Source organism: Ranitomeya imitator, chromosome 7 (genome assembly GCF_032444005.1).
Source record: "Ranitomeya imitator isolate aRanImi1 chromosome 7, aRanImi1.pri, whole genome shotgun sequence".
NCBI lineage: Eukaryota > Metazoa > Chordata > Amphibia > Anura > Dendrobatidae > Ranitomeya > Ranitomeya imitator.
The window spans coordinates 171,415,087-171,435,318 of NC_091288.1; the positions used below are offsets into that span (position 1 = coordinate 171,415,087).

General features: G+C 45.9%; 1 protein-coding gene across 1 annotated transcript in view; it reads right to left on the reverse strand.

Annotated features, from left to right (window-relative positions):
- Positions 1-20,232, reverse strand: part of LOC138646122 (uncharacterized) — a 437,282-nt gene that overhangs the window by 119,977 nt on the left and 297,073 nt on the right. Inside the window, exons 54-56 of the mRNA XM_069735585.1 lie at positions 19,616-19,753; positions 19,219-19,381; positions 18,985-19,106 (exon numbers count right to left, since the gene is read on the reverse strand). Of these exons, the coding sequence (XP_069591686.1) occupies positions 18,985-19,106; positions 19,219-19,381; positions 19,616-19,753 (423 nt within the window). The remainder of the gene's footprint in view (positions 1-18,984; positions 19,107-19,218; positions 19,382-19,615; positions 19,754-20,232) is intronic.

The following is a 20,232-nucleotide window of genomic DNA, read 5'->3' on the forward strand; positions in this document are numbered from 1 at the left end:
TTTACCTGGTCTAATGTGAAAGAAAGTTCCGGAGGGAATAGATCTAACCCCCGATGGAGGAAAAAGAACACATATAAGAACCAGCAGCGGAAGAGAGATTATCTGACTACAGACTCTGAGTCAAGTATGAGTGATGGGGCAGGAATGTCGGCCAGCTCGTTGGAATTATTACCGGCCGTGAGTGACAATGTAGATGTATCGACCCCTTTAGGAGGAAGATCAGGAGGGGCAGAAAGAACAGACGGCGTGGCCAGACAACACAAGAGGAAACATGTAGCCTGGAACCGAAGATACTAGACAGTTCAGGACAGGAAAATGCGATTATTAACCTCACTGATCATGTTTTATCTGCGACACATATATCATTGCTGTCTAGGGGCTTAGGGTTTTGCATCCCACAGGAGTTTGACATGACGGAATTTAGAATCGATTTGTTTAAGTCTATCCGAAAAATTCACTTGTTTAAGGCGTTTAATAATAAAGTTGATATCAGTAATGTTCCAGAAGGGGAGATCCCGTGCACTATTGGCCCATTGGGTTTTATGGCGGGAACAGATTCCTTGGCGGACGTTAGAGAGGAGGCTAGATTACTGATGGGCATTAATGAGGGGACCAGTATGGATGATTTGGAGGTAGATAAGAGTGCCGCATTTACAGGAGGTGTTCCGTCTAAATTTATGCCTCTAGTCTCTCCTGGGAACTTAGTGGATTTATTTGAGGCACAGGTAATCAAGGATGTCGAAGCCCTCATTTATCAGAAACCACGACACAATTTGACTATAGATGAGAATAGTGCTATGCGAGAGATACAGTCTTGGGAGGATACGGTGGTTAGAGCCGCCGACAAAGGGGGCAAAGTGCTGTTGCTTCCCAGATCTTATTATGTCGCGGAGGCCGAAAGACAATTATCAAATAGAGAAACATACGTGCGTTTAACTGGTAATCCGTTAGTTAAATTTAAGACGGAATTGAGATCATTTTTGAGGAAATATGTTGAAGAGGGAGTTATCACCCGTAAGAAAGCTGAGAGATTGCTACCGGAGTACCCATCCAGACCCCATTGGTACCACATCCCTAAAGTGCACAAATCTGTTCTCCATCCTCCGGGTAGACCGATCGTTGCTGGGATAGGATCGGTTACTGAGCCCCTTTCCCAGTATATGGATTGGTTATTACGTCCTTTATTGCAGGACGTCCCGGCATACCTGAAAGATACGAATTCTTTTTTAGAGAGTATCCAAAATTATGAATGGCAGGAGAATTTCTCCCTAGCTTCGATTGATGTAGAAAATCTTTACACAAAAATTCCCCAGAAAATGGGTGTGGAGGCTATTGAACAGATTTTGTGCACAACCAATAAAGGGGATAAATTTAGGGAATTCGTATGTGGGAGTTTGAATTTCATCCTCACGCATAATGCATTTATGTTTATGGACGATTGGTATTTACAGAAGGTGGGTACTGCGATGGGTACTCCAGTAGCATGCACTTTCGCCAACTTGTTTTTGGCTTTGTTCGAAGAAAAGTATATTTATGCAGATAACAACAATTTCCGACGACATATTAAGTTTTACCAGAGGTACATTGATGACATAGTGGTGATCTGGGACGGGACAGAAGAGTCGTTCAATGCATTTGTACAGTATCTCAACGAGACCAACGAGATGAATATGACGTTCACGTCAGTATTTGGCGGTCATAAATTGGAATTTTTGGACGTATTGGTCGAGATCAGGAATGACACAATTTGTACTTCTCTGTACCGGAAGCCAGTGGCTGCCAATACCATGATGCATTTTGAGAGCTTTCACCCGGGACATGTGAAAAGAGCATTGCCTCGCAGTCAGTTGTTGAGGGTGAGCAAAGTAAATAATACGGAGGAAGGATTTTTACGGCAATCTGATGAGATGTTGCATAGATTTAAACAGAGAGGTTATCCACACAAATTATTACAATCAGCCAGGGAACAAGTGATAGAAGAGAGGAGGATAGATGTCACTCATACGTTGTCCCGTCAAAAAAGACAGAGGGAGAAAGCAGAAAAAAGATTCACTTTTTGCTTTTCCTTTAATAATATGGACCAACAGATAAGACTAGCGATCAAAAAGAATTGGCATATTTTAGGAAGAGACAAGGATTTGAGTGACATAGTGGCTAGAGGTCCGTTGATAGCGAACAGACGTAGTGTAAGGTTGAGAGACAGGTTAGTCCAGAATCGTATTAGGAAATCGAGCCACAATTGGTTAATGTCGACAGCCCCGAAGGGGAATTATAAGTGCGGACACTGCTCATTTTGCGCTCAGCATATTGTGGATCGGGTATTACAAATAGGAGCATTGAAACAGGTGGTCAATGAGTTGATTACATGCCGGACAGATCATGTAGTGTATGTGATCTGGTGTCCATGTAGATATTTCTATGTGGGGAAAACAATAAGACCACTCTACATACGTTTTCGTGAGCACTGTAGATCTTTGGTAACGGGTAAGGGGGTACCACGGTTAATCACCCATATGAAGGAACATCATGAAGGAAGAGCAGATTTAATGACTTTTGCTGGGCTTGAAAAGGTTAATTTACCTATCGGAGGGGGAGACCTTGGCGGTTTACTGTTGAAATGTGAGGCAAGGTGGATTTTGCGGAGTAATGCCATGGGCCCCTTGGGCTTCAATGATAGGGTAGATATGGCGGTGTTTTTATAATGAGGTATATACAGAATTTAACATCTCGTGGTATATTAATGGCAGTGGGTTCATTAATTATATGGGTTAAGATAGTTCGTAACATCTGTAATGAGCCAATAGTATAGCACAGCCAGGGCAATGTCGGATATTTAGTGTGCTAATATGTTTTTAATTGTGCTTTTTATCTGTATTGTTCTAATGACCGGGAGGGTCAGGCAGCTGAATAGGAGGGGTGCAGTAGATTCGGCACTATATTTCCGCTGTCTCACCTGACCAGTTCGTGGACCCGTAGAAGCGCTAGCACAGCGCGAAACGGCCGTCGTCCCAGCTGCTCCCCTGCTCACATCATCAGCGGCGCTGCTAGCTCCGGTTATGCATTTTATGTGAAGATGTGAAGATGTAATAAAGTTTTGAATCCTATGAAGATCGGTGAGTGCCCTCATTTGTTCTTACCTTTGGACTCTAGTGTTTTCTATTGAAGAGGTGCACCCGGGTCAGGATTCTCACAGCTGCAATTTCTACATCTGATATACACACAATTGAGACCTGTGGACATATCACTGGTTACCGTTTATGAACAGTGCCACCCGTCTTTTTCTTTATATTTGGACTTTTCATAGGAAAGCTAGGTGTCAGCCGGGCAAGGTGGGGCAAAAGATTTCGAAATCCAGTTGTGGTTCATTTTAATGAAGGTTAGATCATCTACATTTTGGGTAGCCAGACGAGTCCTTTTTTCTGTTAGTATTGAACCTGCAGCACTGAATACTCTTTCTGATAGGACACTAGCTGCCGGGCAAGCAAGCTCCTGCAATGCATATTCTGCCAATTCTGGCCAGGTGTCTAATTTTGATGCCCAGTAATCAAATGGGAATGACGGTTGAGGGAGAACATCGATAAGGGATGAAAAATAGTTTGTAACCATACTGGACAAATGTTGTCTCCTGTCACTTTGAATTGATGCTGCAGTACCTGTCCTGTCTGCGGTCATAGCAAAATCACTCCACAACCTGGTCAGAAAACCCCTCTGGCCAACGCCACTTCTGATTTCTGCCCCTCTAACTCCTCTGGTCTGCTGGCCCTTGCAGCTCGTGTGAGAACGATCACGGGCGCTGTGTGCAGGGAATGCCAGAAGCAAACGGTCAACAAGAGTTGATTGTTTGGTTGCTAATATTAGTTCCAAGTTCTCATGTGGCATTATATTTTGCAATTTGCCTTTATAGCGAGGATCAAGGAGGCAGGCCAACCAGTAATCGTCATCGTTCATCATTTTAGTTATGCGTGTGTCCCTTTTGAGGATACGTAAGGCATAATCCGCCATGTGGGCCAAAGTTCCAGTTCTCAAATCTGCGGTTGTGCTTGGTTGAGGGGCAGTTTCAGGCAAATCCGTCACTTGTGTCCCTCCAAAAACCAGAACCCGGCCTTGCCGCGCCACCAATTTCCAGTGGCCCCGGAAAAGCTTCCTCATTAAAAATATAATCATCCCCATCATCCTCCTCGTCCTCCTCCTCCTCTTCGCCCGCTAACTCGTCCTGTACACTGCCCTGGCCAGACAATGGCTGACTGTCATCAAGGCTTTCCTCTTCCTCAGCTGCAGACGCCTGATCCTTTATGTGCGTCAAACTTTGCATCAGCAGACGCATTAGGGGGATGCTCATGCTTATTATGGCGTTGTCTCCACTAACCAGCCGTGTGCATTCCTCAAAACACTGAAGGACTTGACACATGTCTTGAATCTTCGACCACTGCACACCTGACAACTCCATGTCTGCCATCCTACTGCCTGCCCGTGTATGTGTATCCTCCCACAAAAACATAACAGCCCGCCTCTGTTCGCACAGTCTCTGAAGCATGTGCAGTGTTGAGTTCCACCTTGTTGCAACGTCTATGATTAGGCGATGCTGGGGAAGGTTCAAAGAACGCTGATAGGTCTGCATACGGCTGGAGTGTACGGGCGAACGGCGGATATGTGAGCAAAGTCCACGCACTTTGAGGAGCAGGTCGGATAACCCCGGATAACTTTTCAGGAAGCACTGCACCACCAGGTTTAAGGTGTGAGCCAGGCAAGGAATGTGTTTCAGTTGGGAAAGGGAGATGGCAGCCATGAAATTCCTTCCATTATCACTCACTACCTTGCCTGCCTCAAGATCTACAGTGCCCAGCCACGACTGCGTTTCTTTCTGCAAGAACTCTGACAGAACTTCCGCGGTGTGTCTGTTGTCGCCCAAACACTTCATAGCCAATACAGCCTGCTGACGTTTGCCAGTAGCTGCCCCATAATGGGAGACCTGGTGTGCAACAGTGGCAGCTGCGGATGGAGTGGTTGTGCGACTGCGGTCTGTGGACGAGCTCTCGCTTCTGCAGGAGGACGAAGAGGAGGAGGAGGGGGTGCGAACGGCTACAGCCAACTGTTTCCTAGACCGTGGGCTAGGCTGAACTGTCCCAAACTTGCTGTCCTCTGTGGACCCTGCATCCACAACATTCACCCAGTGTGCCGTGATGGACACGTAACGTCCCTGGCCATGCCTACTGGTCCATGCATCTGTTGTCAGGTGCACCTTTGTGCTCACAGATTGCCTGAGTGCATGGACGATGCGCTCTTTAACATGCTGGTGGAGGGCTGGGATGGCTTTTCTGGAAAAAAAGTGTCGACTGGGTAGCTCGTAGCGTGGTACAGCGTAGTCCATCAGGGCTTTGAAAGCTTCGCTTTCAACTAACCGATAGGGCATCATCTCTAACGAGATTAGTCTAGCTATGTGGGCGTTCAAACCCTGTGTACGCGGATGCGAGGCTAAGTACTTCCTTTTTCTAACCATAGTCTCATGTAGGGTGAGCTGGACTGGAGAGCTGGAGATCGTGGAACTAGCGGGGGTGCCGGTGGACATGGCAGACTGAGAGACGGTGGGAGATGGTATTGTTGCCGCCGGTGCCCTAAATGCAGTGTTTCCTACTACGAAACTGGTGATTCCCTGACCCTGACTGCTTTGGCCTGGCAAAGAAACCTGCACAGATACTGCAGGTGGTGCGGAAAATGGTGGCCCTACACTGCCGGAAGGGATGTTGCGTTGCTGACTAGCTTCATTGGGCGAGGGTGCTACAACCTTAAGGGACGTTTGGTAGTTAGTCCAGGCTTGCAAATGCATGGTGGTTAAATGTCTATGCATGCAACTTGTATTGAGACTTTTCAGATTCTGTCCTCTGCTTAAGGTAGTTGAACATTTTTGACAGATGACTTTGCGCTGATCAATTGGATGTTGTTTAAAAAAATGCCAGACTGCACTCTTTCTAGCATCGGATACCTTTTCAGGCATTGCAGACTGAGCTTTAACCGGACGCTGTCCTCCAACAGGTTTTGGCTTTGCCACGCGTTTTGGGCAAGATACGGGCCCGGCAGATGGAACCTGTTGCGATGTTGATGCCTGCTGCGGCCCCTCCTCCTCCGCTTCAGAACTGCTGCCGCCTGCACCCTGTTCCCCCAATGGCTGCCAATCGGGGTCAAGAACTGGGTCATCTATTACCTCTTCTTGTAGCTCGTGTGCAACTTCGTCTGTGTCACCGTGTCGGTCGGTGGTATAGCGTTCGTGATGGGGCAACATAGTCTCATCAGGGTCTGATTCTTGATCATTACCCTGCGAGGGCAATGTTGTGGTCTGAGTCAAAGGACCAGCATAGTAGTCTGGCTGTGGCTGTGCATCAGTGCACTCCATGTCAGATTCAACTTGTAATGGGCATGGACTGTTAACTGCTTCACTTTCTAAGCCAGGGACGGTATGTGTAAAGAGCTCCATGGAGTAACCCGTTGTGTCGCCTGCTGCATTCTTCTCTGTTGTTGTTTTTGCTGAAGAGGACAAGGAAGCGACTTGTCCCTGACCGTGAACATCCACTAACGACGCGCTGCTTTGACATTTACCAGTTTCACGAGAGGAGGCAAAAGAGCTAGAGGCTGAGTCAGCAAGATAAGCCAAAACTTGCTCTTGCTGCTCCGGCTTTAAAAGCGGTTTTCCTACTCCCAGAAAAGGGAGCGTTCGAGGCCTTGTGTAGCCAGACGACGAACCTGGCTCCACAGCTCCAGACTTAGGTGCAATATTTTTTTTCCCACGACCAGCTGATGCTCCACCACTACCACTACCCTCATTACCAGCTGACAATGAACGCCCCCGGCCACGACCTCTTCCACCAGACTTCCTCATTGTTTTAAAAACGTAAACAAACTAACAGTATTTGTTGCTGTCACACAACTTACACAGTGAGCTATAACTTCAGTATGATTTAGCTACCCCTTTACAGGTGAGTGAGACCACAACGAAAATCAGGCACAATGTTACACACTCTGTTGTTGGTGGCAACAAATGAGAGAGATGCCACACACGCAGGACTGTCACTGAAGCACAAATGTAAATATTAATCTCCCACTGATTTGATTTTTTTTTTTTTCAGGGAGACTTTAGGAAAAAAAAATAATAGAATAAAATGATTTTTTCAGGAAGAATTTAGAAACCAAATAAAATAAAATGATTTTTTCAGGTAGAATTTAGAAAACAAATAAAACAAAAAAAGGCTTTCTATGGCCCACTGAGTGAGAGATGACGCACACAGGAGTCAGGAGTGGCACACAAGCCCAGAGGCCAATATTTATCTCCCACTGATTGATGTAGTGATTTTTTCAGGTAGATTTTGGAACCCAAATCAAGCTAAAAAAAATAATAGGCTTTCTATGGCCCACAATTGGAGAGAGAGAGAGAGAGATGGCACACCCAGGAGTCAAGACTGGCACACAAGCAGAAAGGGCAATATTAATCTCCCACTGATTTGTTTTTTTTTTTTTTTCAGGGAGACTTTAGGAAAAAAAAATAATAGAATAAAATGATTTTTTCAGGAAGAATTTAGAAACCAAATAAAATAAAATGATTTTTTCAGGGCGAATTTAGAAAACAAATAAAACAAAAAAAGGCTTTCTATGGCCCACTGAGTGAGAGATGACGCACACAGGAGTCAGGAGTGGCACACAAGCCCAGAGGCCAATATTTATCTCCCACTGATTGATGTAGTGATTTTTTCAGGTAGATTTTGGAACCCAAATCAAGCTAAAAAAATAATAGGCTTTCTATGGCCCACAATTGGAGAGAGAGAGAGAGATGGCACACCCAGGAGTCAAGACTGGCACACAAGCAGAAAGGGCAATATTAATCTCCCACTGATTTGTTTTTTTTTTTCAGGGAGACTTTAGGAAAAAAAAATAATAGAATAAAATGATTTTTTCAGGAAGAATTTAGAAAACAAATAAAATAAAATGATTTTTTCAGGGAGAATTTAGAAAACAAATAAAACAAAAAAAGGCTTTCTATGGCCCACTGAGTGAGTGATGATGCACACAGGAGTCAGGAGTGGCACACAAGCCCTGAGGCCAATATTTTTCTCCCACTGATTGATGTAGTGATTTTTTCAGGTAGATTTTAGAACCCAAATCAAGCAAAAAAATAAATAGGCTTTCTATGGCCCACTGACTGAGAGATGGCACACACAGGAGTCAAGAGTGGCACACAAGCCCTGAGGCCAATATTTTTCTCCCACTGATTGATGTAGTGATTTTTTCAGGTAGATTTTAGAACCCAAATCAAGCAAAAAAATAAATAGGCTTTCTATGGCCCACTGACTGAGAGATGGCACACACAGGAGTCAAGAGTGGCACACAAGCCCTGAGGCCAATATTTTTCTCCCACTGATTGATGTAGTGATTTTTTCAGGTAGATTTTATAACCCAAATCAAGCAAAAAAATAAATAGGCTTTCTATGGCCCACTGAGTGAGAGATGGCACACACAGGGATGGCACTCTAGCAGAAATGTCAATCTTAATCTCCCACAAAAAAAAAAAAAAAACAGGAAGTGTCCAACAATTACTATCTCCCTGCAGTAATCTCAGCCAGGTATGGCAGGCAGCAATAAGGAGTGGACTGATGCACAAATTAAATAAAAAGTGTGGACAAACAAAAAAGATAGCTGTGCAGAAAGGAAGGAACAAGAGGATTTGTGCTTTGAAAAAAGCAGTTGGTTTGCACAGCGGCGTACACACAGCAATGCAGCTATCAGGGAGCCTTCTAGGGCAGCCCAATGAGCTACAGCGCTGAGGGGAAAAAAAAAAAATGTAGCTTCCACTGTCCCTGCACACCGAAGGTGGTGTTGGGCAGTGGAAATCGCTACAGCACAAGCGGTTTGGTGGTTAATGGACCCTGCCTAACGCTATCCCTGCTTCTGACGAAGCGGCAGCAACCTCTCCCTAAGCTCAGATCAGCAGCAGTAACATGGCGGTCGGCGGGAACGCCCCTTTATAGCCCCTGTGACGCCGCAGCCAGCAAGCCAATCACTGCAATGCCCTTCTCTAAGATGGTGGGGACCAGGACCTATGTCATCACGCTGCCCACACTCTGCGTTTACCTTCATTGGCTGAGAAATGGCGCTTTTCGCGTCATTGAAACGCGACTTTGGCGCGAAAGTCGCATACCGCATGGCCGACCCCGCACAGGGGTCGGATCGGGTTTCATGAAACCCGACTTTGCCAAAAGTCGGCGACTTTTGAAAATGAACGACCCGTTTCGCTCAACCCTAGTGAGGTCCCTTGGTCCCGATGTGGCCACATGTGCTGAACCTGTATGCCTGGTCTTAGTGTAGCCAGTGTCCTGAACCTGTATCCCTGGTACTGGTGCGGCCAATTTCATGAACACAAATCCCTGGTCCCTGTGTGGCAAATGTCCTGTACCAGAATCACTGGTCCCGATGCGACCAAAGTCCTGAACCTGAATCCCTGGTCTGTTATGAAAGGCAATTCAGTTCCACAATGGACATAGCGGTCAGAGCACATACAGTGATCTGACAATAACCCAAAATCATAGAACGAGCTCTGAGACGTGGGAACTCTGCAGACCGCAATCCCTAATCCTCTCCAAACAACACTAGAGGCAGCTGTGGATTGCGCCTAACTCTGCCTATGCAACTCGGCACAGCCTGAGAAACTAACTAGCCTGAAGATAGAAAATAAGCCTACCTTGCCTCAGAGAAATACCCCAAAGGAAAAGGCAGCCCCCCACATATAATGACTGTGAGTTAAGATGAAAAGACAAACGTAGAGATGAAATAGATTCAGCAAAGTGAGGCCCGACTTTCTTAACAGAGCGAGGATAGGAAAGGTAACTTTGCGGTCTACACAAAACCCTAAAGAAAACCACGCAAAGGGGGCAAAAAGACCCTCCGTACCGAACTAACGGCACGGAGGTACACCCTTTGCGTCCCAGAGCTTCCAGCAAAACAAATAGACAAGCTGGACAGAAAAAATAGCAAACAAATAGCAAAGAAGAACTTAGCTATGCAGAGCAGCAGACCACAGGAATGATCCAGGGAAAAACAAGTCCAACACTGGAACATTGACAGGAAGCCAGGATCAAAGCATTAGGTGGAGTTAAGTAGAGAAGCACCTAACGACCTCACCACATCACCTGAGGGAGGAAACTCAGAAGCCGCAGTACCACTATCCTCCACCAACGGAAGCTCACAGAGAGAATCAGCCGAAGTACCACTTGTGACCACAGGAGGGAGCTCTGCCACAGAATTCACAACAGTACCCCCCCTTGAGGAGGGGTCACTGAACCCTCACCAGAGCCCCCAGGCCGACCAGGATGAGCCACATGAAAGGCACGAACAAGATCGGGAGCATGGACATCAGAGGCAAAAACCCAGGAATTATCTTCCTGAGCATAACCCTTCCATTTAACCAGATACTGGAGTTTCCGTCGTGAAACACGAGAATCCAAAATCTTCTCCCCAATATACTCCAACTCCCCCTCCACCAAAATCGGGGCAGGAGGGTCAACAGATGGAACCATAGGTGCCACGTATCTCCGCAACAATGACCTATGGAATACGTTATGTATGGAAAAAGAATCTGGAAAGGTCAAACGAAAAGACACAGGATTAAGAACCTCAGAAATCCTATACGGACCAATGAAATGAGGTTTAAACTTAGGAGAGGAAACCTTCATAGGAATATGACGAGAAGATAACCAAACCAGATCCCCAACACGAAGTCGGGGACCCACACGGCGTCTGCGATTAGCGAAACGTTGAGCCTTCTCCTGGGACAAGGTCAAATTGTCCACTACATGAGTCCAAATCTGCTGCAACCTGTCCACCACAGTATCCACACCAGGACAGTCCGAAGACTCAACCTGTCCTGAAGAGAAACGAGGATGGAACCCAGAATTGCAGAAAAATGGCGAAACCAAGGTAGCCGAGCTGGCCCGATTATTAAGGGCGAACTCAGCCAACGGCAAAAAGGACACCCAGTCATCCTGATCAGCCGAAACAAAGCATCTCAGATATGTTTCCAAGGTCTGATTGGTTCGTTCGGTCTGGCCATTAGTCTGAGGATGGAAAGCCGAGGAAAAAGACAAGTCAATGCCCATCCTACCACAAAAGGCTCGCCAAAACCTCGAAACAAACTGGGAACCTCTGTCAGAAGCGATATTCTCCGGAATGCCATGTAAACGAACCACATGCTGGAAGAACAATGGCACCAAATCAGAGGAGGAAGGCAATTTAGACAAGGGTACCAGATGGACCATCTTAGAAAAGCGATCACAGACCACCCAAATGACTGACATCTTTTGAGAAACGGGAAGATCTGAAATAAAATCCATAGAGATATGTGTCCAAGGCCTCTTCGGGACCGGCAAGGGCAAAAGCAACCCACTGGCACGAGAACAGCAGGGCTTAGCCCGAGCACAAATCCCACAGGACTGCACAAAAGTACGCACATCCCGCGACAGAGATGGCCACCAAAAGGATCTAGCCACTAACTCTCTGGTACCAAAGATTCCAGGATGACCAGCCAACACCGAACAATGAACCTCAGAGATAACTTTATTCGTCCACCTATCAGGGACAAACAGTTTCTCCGCTGTACAATGATCAGGTTTATTAGCCTGAAATTTTTGCAGCACCCGCCGCAAATCAGGGGAGATGGCAGACACAATTACTCCTTCCTTGAGGATACCCGCCGGCTCAGACAAACCCGGAGAGTCGGGCACAAAACTCCTAGACAGAGCATCCGCCTTCACATTTTTAGAGCCCGGAAGGTACGAAATCACAAAGTCAAAACGGGCAAATAACAGCGACCAACGAGCCTGTCTAGGATTCAACCGCTTAGCAGACTCGAGATAAGTCAAGTTCTTATGATCAGTCAATACCACCATGCGATGCTTAGCTCCTTCAAGCCAATGACGCCACTCCTCGAATGCCCACTTCATGGCCAGCAACTCTCGGTTGCCCACATCATAATTACGCTCAGCAGGCGAAAACTTCCTGGAAAAAAAAGCGCATGGTTTCATCACTGAGCAATCAGAAACTCTCTGCGACAAAACATCCCTGCTCCAATCTCAGAAGCATCCACCTCGACCTGGAACGGAAGAGAAACATCTGGTTGACACAACACAGGGGCAGAAGAAAAACTACGCTTCAACTCTTGAAAAGCTTCCACAGCAGCAGAAGACCAATTGACCACATCAGCACCCTTCTTGGTCAAATCGGTCAATGGTTTGGCAATACTAGAAAAATTGCAGATGAAGTGACAATAAAAATTAGCAAAGCCCAGGAACTTTTGCAGACTTTTCAGAGATGTCGGCTGAGTCCAATCATGGATGGCTTGGACCTTAACAGGATCCATCTCGATAGTAGAAGGGGAAAAGATGAACCCCAAAAATGAAACCTTCTGCACACCAAAGAGACACTTTGATCCCTTCACAAACAAAGAATTAGCACGCAGGACCTGAAAAACCGTTCTGACCTGCTTCACATGAGACTCCCAATCATCCGAGAAGATCAAAATGTCATCCAAGTACACAATCAGGAATTTATCCAGGTACTCTCGGAAGATGTCATGCATAAAGGACTGAAACACTGATGGAGCATTGGCAAGTCCGAATGGCATCACTAGATACTCAAAATGACCCTCGGGCGTATTAAATGCAGTTTTCCATTCATCGCCTCGCCTGATTCGCACCAGATTATACGCACCACGAAGATCTATCTTGGTGAACCAACTAGCCCCCTTAATCCGAGCAAACAAATCAGATAACAATGGCAAGGGGTACTGAAATTTAACCGTGATCTTATTTAGAAGGCGGTAATCTATACAAGGTCTCAGCGAACCATCCTTCTTGGCTACAAAAAAGAACCCTGCTCCTAATGGCGACGATGACGGGCGAATATGCCCCTTCTCCAGGGATTCCTTCACATAACTGCGCATAGCGGCGTGCTCAGGCACGGATAAATTAAACAGTCGACCTTTTGGGAATTTACTACCAGGAATCAAATTGATAGCACAATCACAATCCCTATGCGGAGGTAGGGTATCGGACTTGGGCTCATCAAATACATCCCGGTAATCAGACAAGAACTCTGGAACCTCAGAAGGGGTGGATGACGAAATTGACAGAAATAGAACATCACCATGTACCCCCTGACAACCCCAGCTGGACACCGACATGGATTTCCAATCTAATACTGGATTATGGGCTTGTAGCCATGGCAACCCCAACACGACCACATCATGCAGATTATGCAACACCAGAAAGCGAATAACCTCCTGATGTGCAGGAGCCATGCACATGGTCAGCTGGGTCCAGTATTGAGGCTTATTCTTGGCCAAAGGCGTAGCATCAATTCCTCTCAATGGAATAGGACACTGCAAGGGCTCCAAGAAAAACCCACAACGCTTAGCATATTCCAAGTCCATCAAATTCAGGGCAGCGCCTGAATCCACAAATGCCATGACAGAATACGATGACAAAGAGCAGATCAAGGTAACGGACAGAAGAAATTTTGACTGTACCGTACCAATGGTGGCAGACCTAGCGAACCACTTAGTGCGCCTAGGACAATCAGAGATAGCATGAGTGGAATCACCACAGTAGAAACACAGCCCATTCAGACGTCTGTGTTCTTGCCGTTCAACTCTGGTCAAAGTCCTATCGCACTGCATAGGCTCAGGTTTAAGCTCAGGTAATGCCGCCAAATGGTGCACAGATTTACGCTCACGCAAGCGTCGACCGATCTGAATGGCCAAAGACATAGACTCATTCAAACCAGCAGGCATAGGAAATCCAACCATGACATCCTTAAGGGCTTCAGAGAGACCCTTTCTGAACATAGCTGCCAGCGCAGATTCATTCCATTGAGTGAGCACGGACCACTTTCTAAATTTCTGACAATATACCTCTATCTCATCCTGAGCCTGACAAAGAGCCAGCAAATTTTTTTCTGCCTGATCCACTGAATTAGGCTCATCATACAGCAATCCAAGCGCCAGGAAAAACGCATCGATATTACTTAATGCAGGATCTCCTGACGCAAGAGAAAATGCCCAGTCCTGAGGGTCGCCACGCAAAAAAGAAATGACGATCCTAACCTGTTGAACTGGGTCACCAGAGGAGCGAGGTTTCAAAGCCAGAAATAGTTTACAATTATTTTTGAAACTCAGAAATTTAGTTCTATCTCCAAAAAACAAATCTGGAATAGGAATTCTTGGTTCTAACAAAGAATTCTGAACCACAAAATCTTGAATATTTTGAACTCTTGCCGTGAGCTGATCCACACATGAAGACAGACCTTTAATGTCCATTGCTACACCTGTGTCCTGAAACACCCAAATGTCTAGGGGAAAAAAAAAGGCAAAACACAGTGCAAAGAAAAAAAAATGGTCTCAGAACTTCTTTTTTCCCTCTATTGAGAATCATTAGCACTTTCGGCTTCCTGTACTGTTATGAAAGGCAATTCAGTTCCACAATGGACATAGCGGTCAGAGCACATACAGTGATCTGACAATAACCCAAAATCATAGAATGAGCTCTGAGACATGGGAACTCTGCAGACCGCAATCCCTAATCCTCTCCAAACAACACTAGAGGCAGCCGTGGATTGCGCCTAACTCTGCCTATGCAACTCGGCACAGCCTGAGAAACTAACTAGCCTGAAGATAGAAAATAAGCCTACCTTGCCTCAGAGAAATACCCCAAAGGAAAAGGCAGCCCCCCACATATAATGACTGTGAGTTAAGATGAAAAGACAAACGTAGAGATGAAATAGATTCAGCAAAGTGAGGCCCGACTTTCTTAACAGAGCGAGGATAGGAAAGGTAACTTTGCGGTCTACACAAAACCCTAAAGAAAACCACACAAAGGGGGCAAAAAGACCCTCCGTACCGAACTAACGGCACGGAGGTACACCCTCTGCGTCCCAGAGCTTCCAGCAAAACAAATAGACAAGCTGGACAGAAAAAATAGCAAACAAATAGCAAAGAAGAACTTAGCTATGCAGAGCAGCAGGCCACAGGAATGATCCAGGGAAAAACAAGTCCAACACTGGAACATTGACAGGAAGCCAGGATCAAAGCATTAGGTGGAGTTAAGTAGAGAAGCACCTAACGACCTCACCACATCACCTGAGGGAGGAAACTAAGAAGCCGCAGTACCACTTTCCTCCACCAATGGAAGCTCACAGAGAGAATCAGCCGAAGTACCACTTGTGACCACAGGAGGGAGCTCTGCCACAGAATTCACAACACTGGTCCTAGTGTGACAAGTGTCCTGAATCTGAATCTTTGGTCCTGATGCAGCCAGAGTACTGTACCTTGTCCTCTGGTCCCAGTGTGGCCAGAGCCTGAACACTGTCCCCTGGTCCATGTGCAACCTGTCCCTGATTCAGTATCCTAGACTGGTGTGTCTGAACATAGCCCTAGTCTGTGTCAGCGAACCTGGCCCCTAGAGTCAGCAGCTGCAATACTGGAATCTGCCTAGGAGTGGCACCTGCGGCTACCTACAGACCAGTCTGTCTCCACTCTCTCCATCATCAGGAGCCACAGTGAACACCAGGATGCTGATCAGCTTCGCCCCTTCCTATGCAGGCCCAGCGCAGTGGCACAGTGGGTCCACAAATCCACTTGCGCCATCGTTGGGCACAACAGTAGAAAGTCCACTGAAAGGGGATTGAATGAGAAGGAATTGTATCAATAGGACTTTAGTGAACAGTTATCTACATTGAAAAATAACTCAATTGTGTGTATTGAAAGGAAGCAATGGTCACCGTATTGGAGCTCTCATTCAGAGAACAGTGGACTTTCAAGGTTCTATTGAGGAGTCGGACTGACGCACCTCAAGTGAAAGGGTCCTCATTAGTCAGTTGGGAACTAAGAGAAGCTGGGAGCGGCCACAGCGTTGCACCTCAACCTTTGCAACCCTCTCAGAGAAAATCTCCCATAATAGTTTGCTGGATTGTCATGACATCCAAGATCGTGAAGTGCAAGAGAAATTTAAGTGTTATTAAATATAACTGAGAAGTGCCCATGTCTACTTAATGCAAGATAAACATTTGTAAAGAAACAAGCCTGTTATCTGATGTACATAGTTCTTATCGAGTTCATGTTCAGCAAAAACAAGTTTAATGTTGGGCTTTAGTCTTCCTCAATTCATTCTCTAACATCTGGTCCTGGCCTGCCCTATCCAGCAGCACCATGCATTCTGCAGACTTTGGTCTCCCTCAATTCGCTCTCTAACATCTGGCCCTGGCTTGCCCTATCCAGCAGCACCATGCAGTCTGCAGACTTTGGTCTCCCTCAATTCATCCTCTAAATCTGGTCCTGGCTTGCCCTATCTACCAGCACCATGAAGTCTGCAGACTTTGGTCTCCCTCAGTTCATCCTCTAACATCTGGTCCTGGCTTGCCCTATCTACCAGCACCGTGCAGTCTGCAGACTTTAGTCTCCCTCAGTTCATTCTCTAACATCTGGTCCTGGCTTGCCCTATCTACCAGCACCATGCAGTCTGCAGACTTTGGTCTTCCTCAATTCGCTCTCTAACATCTGGTCCTGGCTTGCCCTACCTAGCAGCACCATGCAGTCTGCAGACTTTGGTCTTCCTCAATTCATCCTCTAACATCTGGTCCTGGCTTGCCCTATCTAGCAGCACCATGCAGTCTGCAGACTTTGGTCTTCCTCAATTCATCCTCTAACATCTGGTCCTGGCTTGCCCTATCTAGCAGCACCATGCAGTCTGCAGACTTTGGTCTCCCTCAGTTCATCCTCTAACATCTGGTCCTGGCTTGCCCTATCTACCAGCACCATGCAGTCTGCAGACTTTAGTCTCCCTCAGTTCATTCTCTAACATCTGGTCCTGGCTTGCCCTATCTACCAGCACCATGCAGTCTGGAGACTTTGGTCTTCCTCAATTCGCTCTCTAACATCTGGTCCTGGCTTGCCCTACCTAGCAGCACCATGCAGTCTGCAGACTTTGGTCTTCCTCAATTCATCCTCTAACATCTGGTCCTGGCTTGCCCTATCTAGCAGCACCATGCAGTCTGCAGACTTTGGTCTTCCTCAATTCATCCTCTAACATCTGGTCCTGGCTTGCCCTATCTAGCAGCACCATGCAGTCTGCAGACTTTGGTCTTCCTCAATTCATCCTCTAACATCTGGTCCTGGCTTGCCCTATCTAGCAGCACCATGCAGTCTGCAGACTTTGGTCTCCCTCAGTTCATCCTCTAACATCTGGTCCTGGCTTGCCCTATCTACCAGCACCATGCAGTCTGCAGACTTTAGTCTCCCTCAGTTCATTCTCTAACATCTGGTCCTGGCTTGCCCTATCTACCAGCACCATGCAGTCTGCAGACTTTGGTCTTCCTCAATTCGCTCTCTAACATCTGGTCCTGGCTTGCCCTACCTAGCAGCACCATGCAGTCTGCAGACTTTGGTCTTCCTCAATTCATCCTCTAACATCTGGTCCTGGCTTGCCCTATCTAGCAGCACCATGCAGTCTGCAGACTTTGGTCTTCCTCAATTCATCCTCTAACATCTGGTCCTGGCTTGCCCTATCTAGCAGCACCATGCAGTCTGCAGACTTTGGTCTTCCTCAATTCATCCTCTAACATCTGGTCCTGGCTTGCCCTATCTAGCAGCACCATGCAGTCTGCAGACTTTGGTCTCCCTCAGTTCATCCTCTAACATCTGGTCCTGGCTTGCCCTATCTACCAGCACCATGCAGTCTGCAGACTTTAGTCTCCCTCAGTTCATTCTCTAACATCTGGTCCTGGCTTGCCCTATCTACCAGCACCATGCAGTCTGCAGACTTTGGTCTTCCTCAATTCGCTCTCTAACATCTGGTCCTGGCTTGCCCTACCTAGCAGCACCATGCAGTCTGCAGACTTTGGTCTTCCTCAATTCATCCTCTAACATCTGGTCCTGGCTTGCCCTATCTAGCAGCACCATGCAGTCTGCAGACTTTGGTCTTCCTCAATTCATCCTCTAACATCTGGTCCTGGCTTGCCCTATCTAGCAGCACCATGCAGTCTGCAGACTTTGGTCTTCCTCAATTCATCCTCTAACATCTGGTCCTGGCTTGCCCTATCTAGCAGCACCATGCAGTCTGCAGACTTTGGTCTCCCTCAGTTCATCCTCTAACATCTGGTCCTGGCTTGCCCTATCTACCAGCACCATGCAGTCTGCAGACTTTAGTCTCCCTCAGTTCATTCTCTAACATCTGGTCCTGGCTTGCCCTATGTACCAGCACCATGCAGTCTGCAGACTTTCGTCTTCCTCAATTCGCTCTCTAACATCTGGTCCTGGCTTGCACTACCTAGCAGCACCATGCAGTCTGCAGTCTTTGGTCTTCCTCAATTCATCCTCTAACATCTGGTCCTGGCTTGCCCTATCTAGCAGCACCATGCAGTCTGCAGACTTTGGTCTTCCTCAATTCATCCTCTAACATCTGGTCCTGGCTTGCCCTATCTAGCAGCACCATGCAGTCTGCAGACTTTGGTCTCCCTCAGTTCATTCTCTAACATCTGGTCCTGGCTTGCCCTATCTAGCAGCACCATGCAGTCTACAGAGGCGTATCATTACAAGTTACAAGAAGAACACACACACAGCCAGGACCACCATTTTCATGTAGCGTTCCGTTGCATGGAAGACAAGTACCTCGCCCACGGCTACCGCGCTGCACCATGTCTGTCAACACGCTGATCCATCAGTGCAAATTAATTCTACATGTCAAGTAGAATGGATACACACTGTAAGTTATTTGTGTGAATTTTAATGCTTTCTTCAACCCTCAACAGAAAAAGGTCATAGTGTACTCACCTTCTGTACAGGGGCTGTTCCAGCAATGTCAGCACCGGGTCTCCTGGGGGTCGACATTGACTCTTTGTGTATGGTGTTGCATTCTTTTACATTTGCTTAGATATATAAATAAAGAGACAAATAATCACCTGGTTTTTATTGTTCCAACCAACGGTGATATGATCTTGATGATTATGAGCTGAGTGCTCTATACTGATACTGACGTTTGCCTGGCACAAAGCTGCAAGGAAAAGAGTCTGAGAAAATTCCCCTGCAACACAAGAATAGTTGATGTCAAGAGTCAGTACACTGCTTTTTTTCTATCACGCATTAACAACAATGGTGTGTCCTGTAGTCCCCTTTCTCCTGTATACTAATCTCACCTGTTATCTCATGTCCTCCAGATAATTTTGGAAACTGCCCAGAGTAAGATGCAGCCAGTTTCAATTCTTTTCTGCCCCAAATGGTTTCATGCTCAATCGCAACTCTTGTATGTTTTTTTTCATACACTGTCCTCATTTCTATTAATGTTGGAAGGTTCTTCAACTGGAAAAGTACAAACATCTGTGTTACATAATTAGGTAAAAGTTTACAGCTGAATCAATCATTGAAACCATTTACTAAAGATTTTTATTTTGATTCTACACAGTTGACAATTTAGGTTATTTTAGGAGCAGAGAGAAGACAAATTATTCTATAAATTATATACTGCCTGATAAAACCACATGGGAAGAGCTTGTATTTGCCGGACTAGAAATATTCCAGATCACCAGTACCAACCTGTACTAAAGAATGCCTAAATTGTAGAATGTTTAAACATGTGCCTTCCATAAAAAGTATCTTTGATGAGAAATTAATTTCTTTTTCATCCATCTTGATATGCAGTTTTCCTTCTGTTTCATTTGTAGTGTAGGTGACCTACAAAATGAATATACCGTATTCAATGTTTTTAAACAATATGATAGACATGCAGTATATTTTCTGAATTAATAAAAAAAAACAGAACTTCAACAATCTACAGTGAATGTTTACAATTATTTCTGTCTTTCCAAGAATAACTTACAACAGTCTATGACAAAAACAATTCACAACATCACAAAACATTGGCCATCCGGTTTTACTTCTGTCAGCAGGTCATGAAACAATTTGCTCAAGTAACCGTAATGATTTCATACGTTTGCCCACACAGGTATGCAAAATTTGGTTTTATGAAAATTGTTTCAAATCCAATGACTGATTCTTTATGGTTTCGTAAACTCTGATTTAAAAAAAAAAAAAAACACTTTCATTTTTAACCATCACTTATGGATTTTGCACAAAACGCGTTTGAAAGTACATACAAGCGAAATGAACAAGACAAATATTGTAGCCAAAAATGTTCACAATATTATATCTAA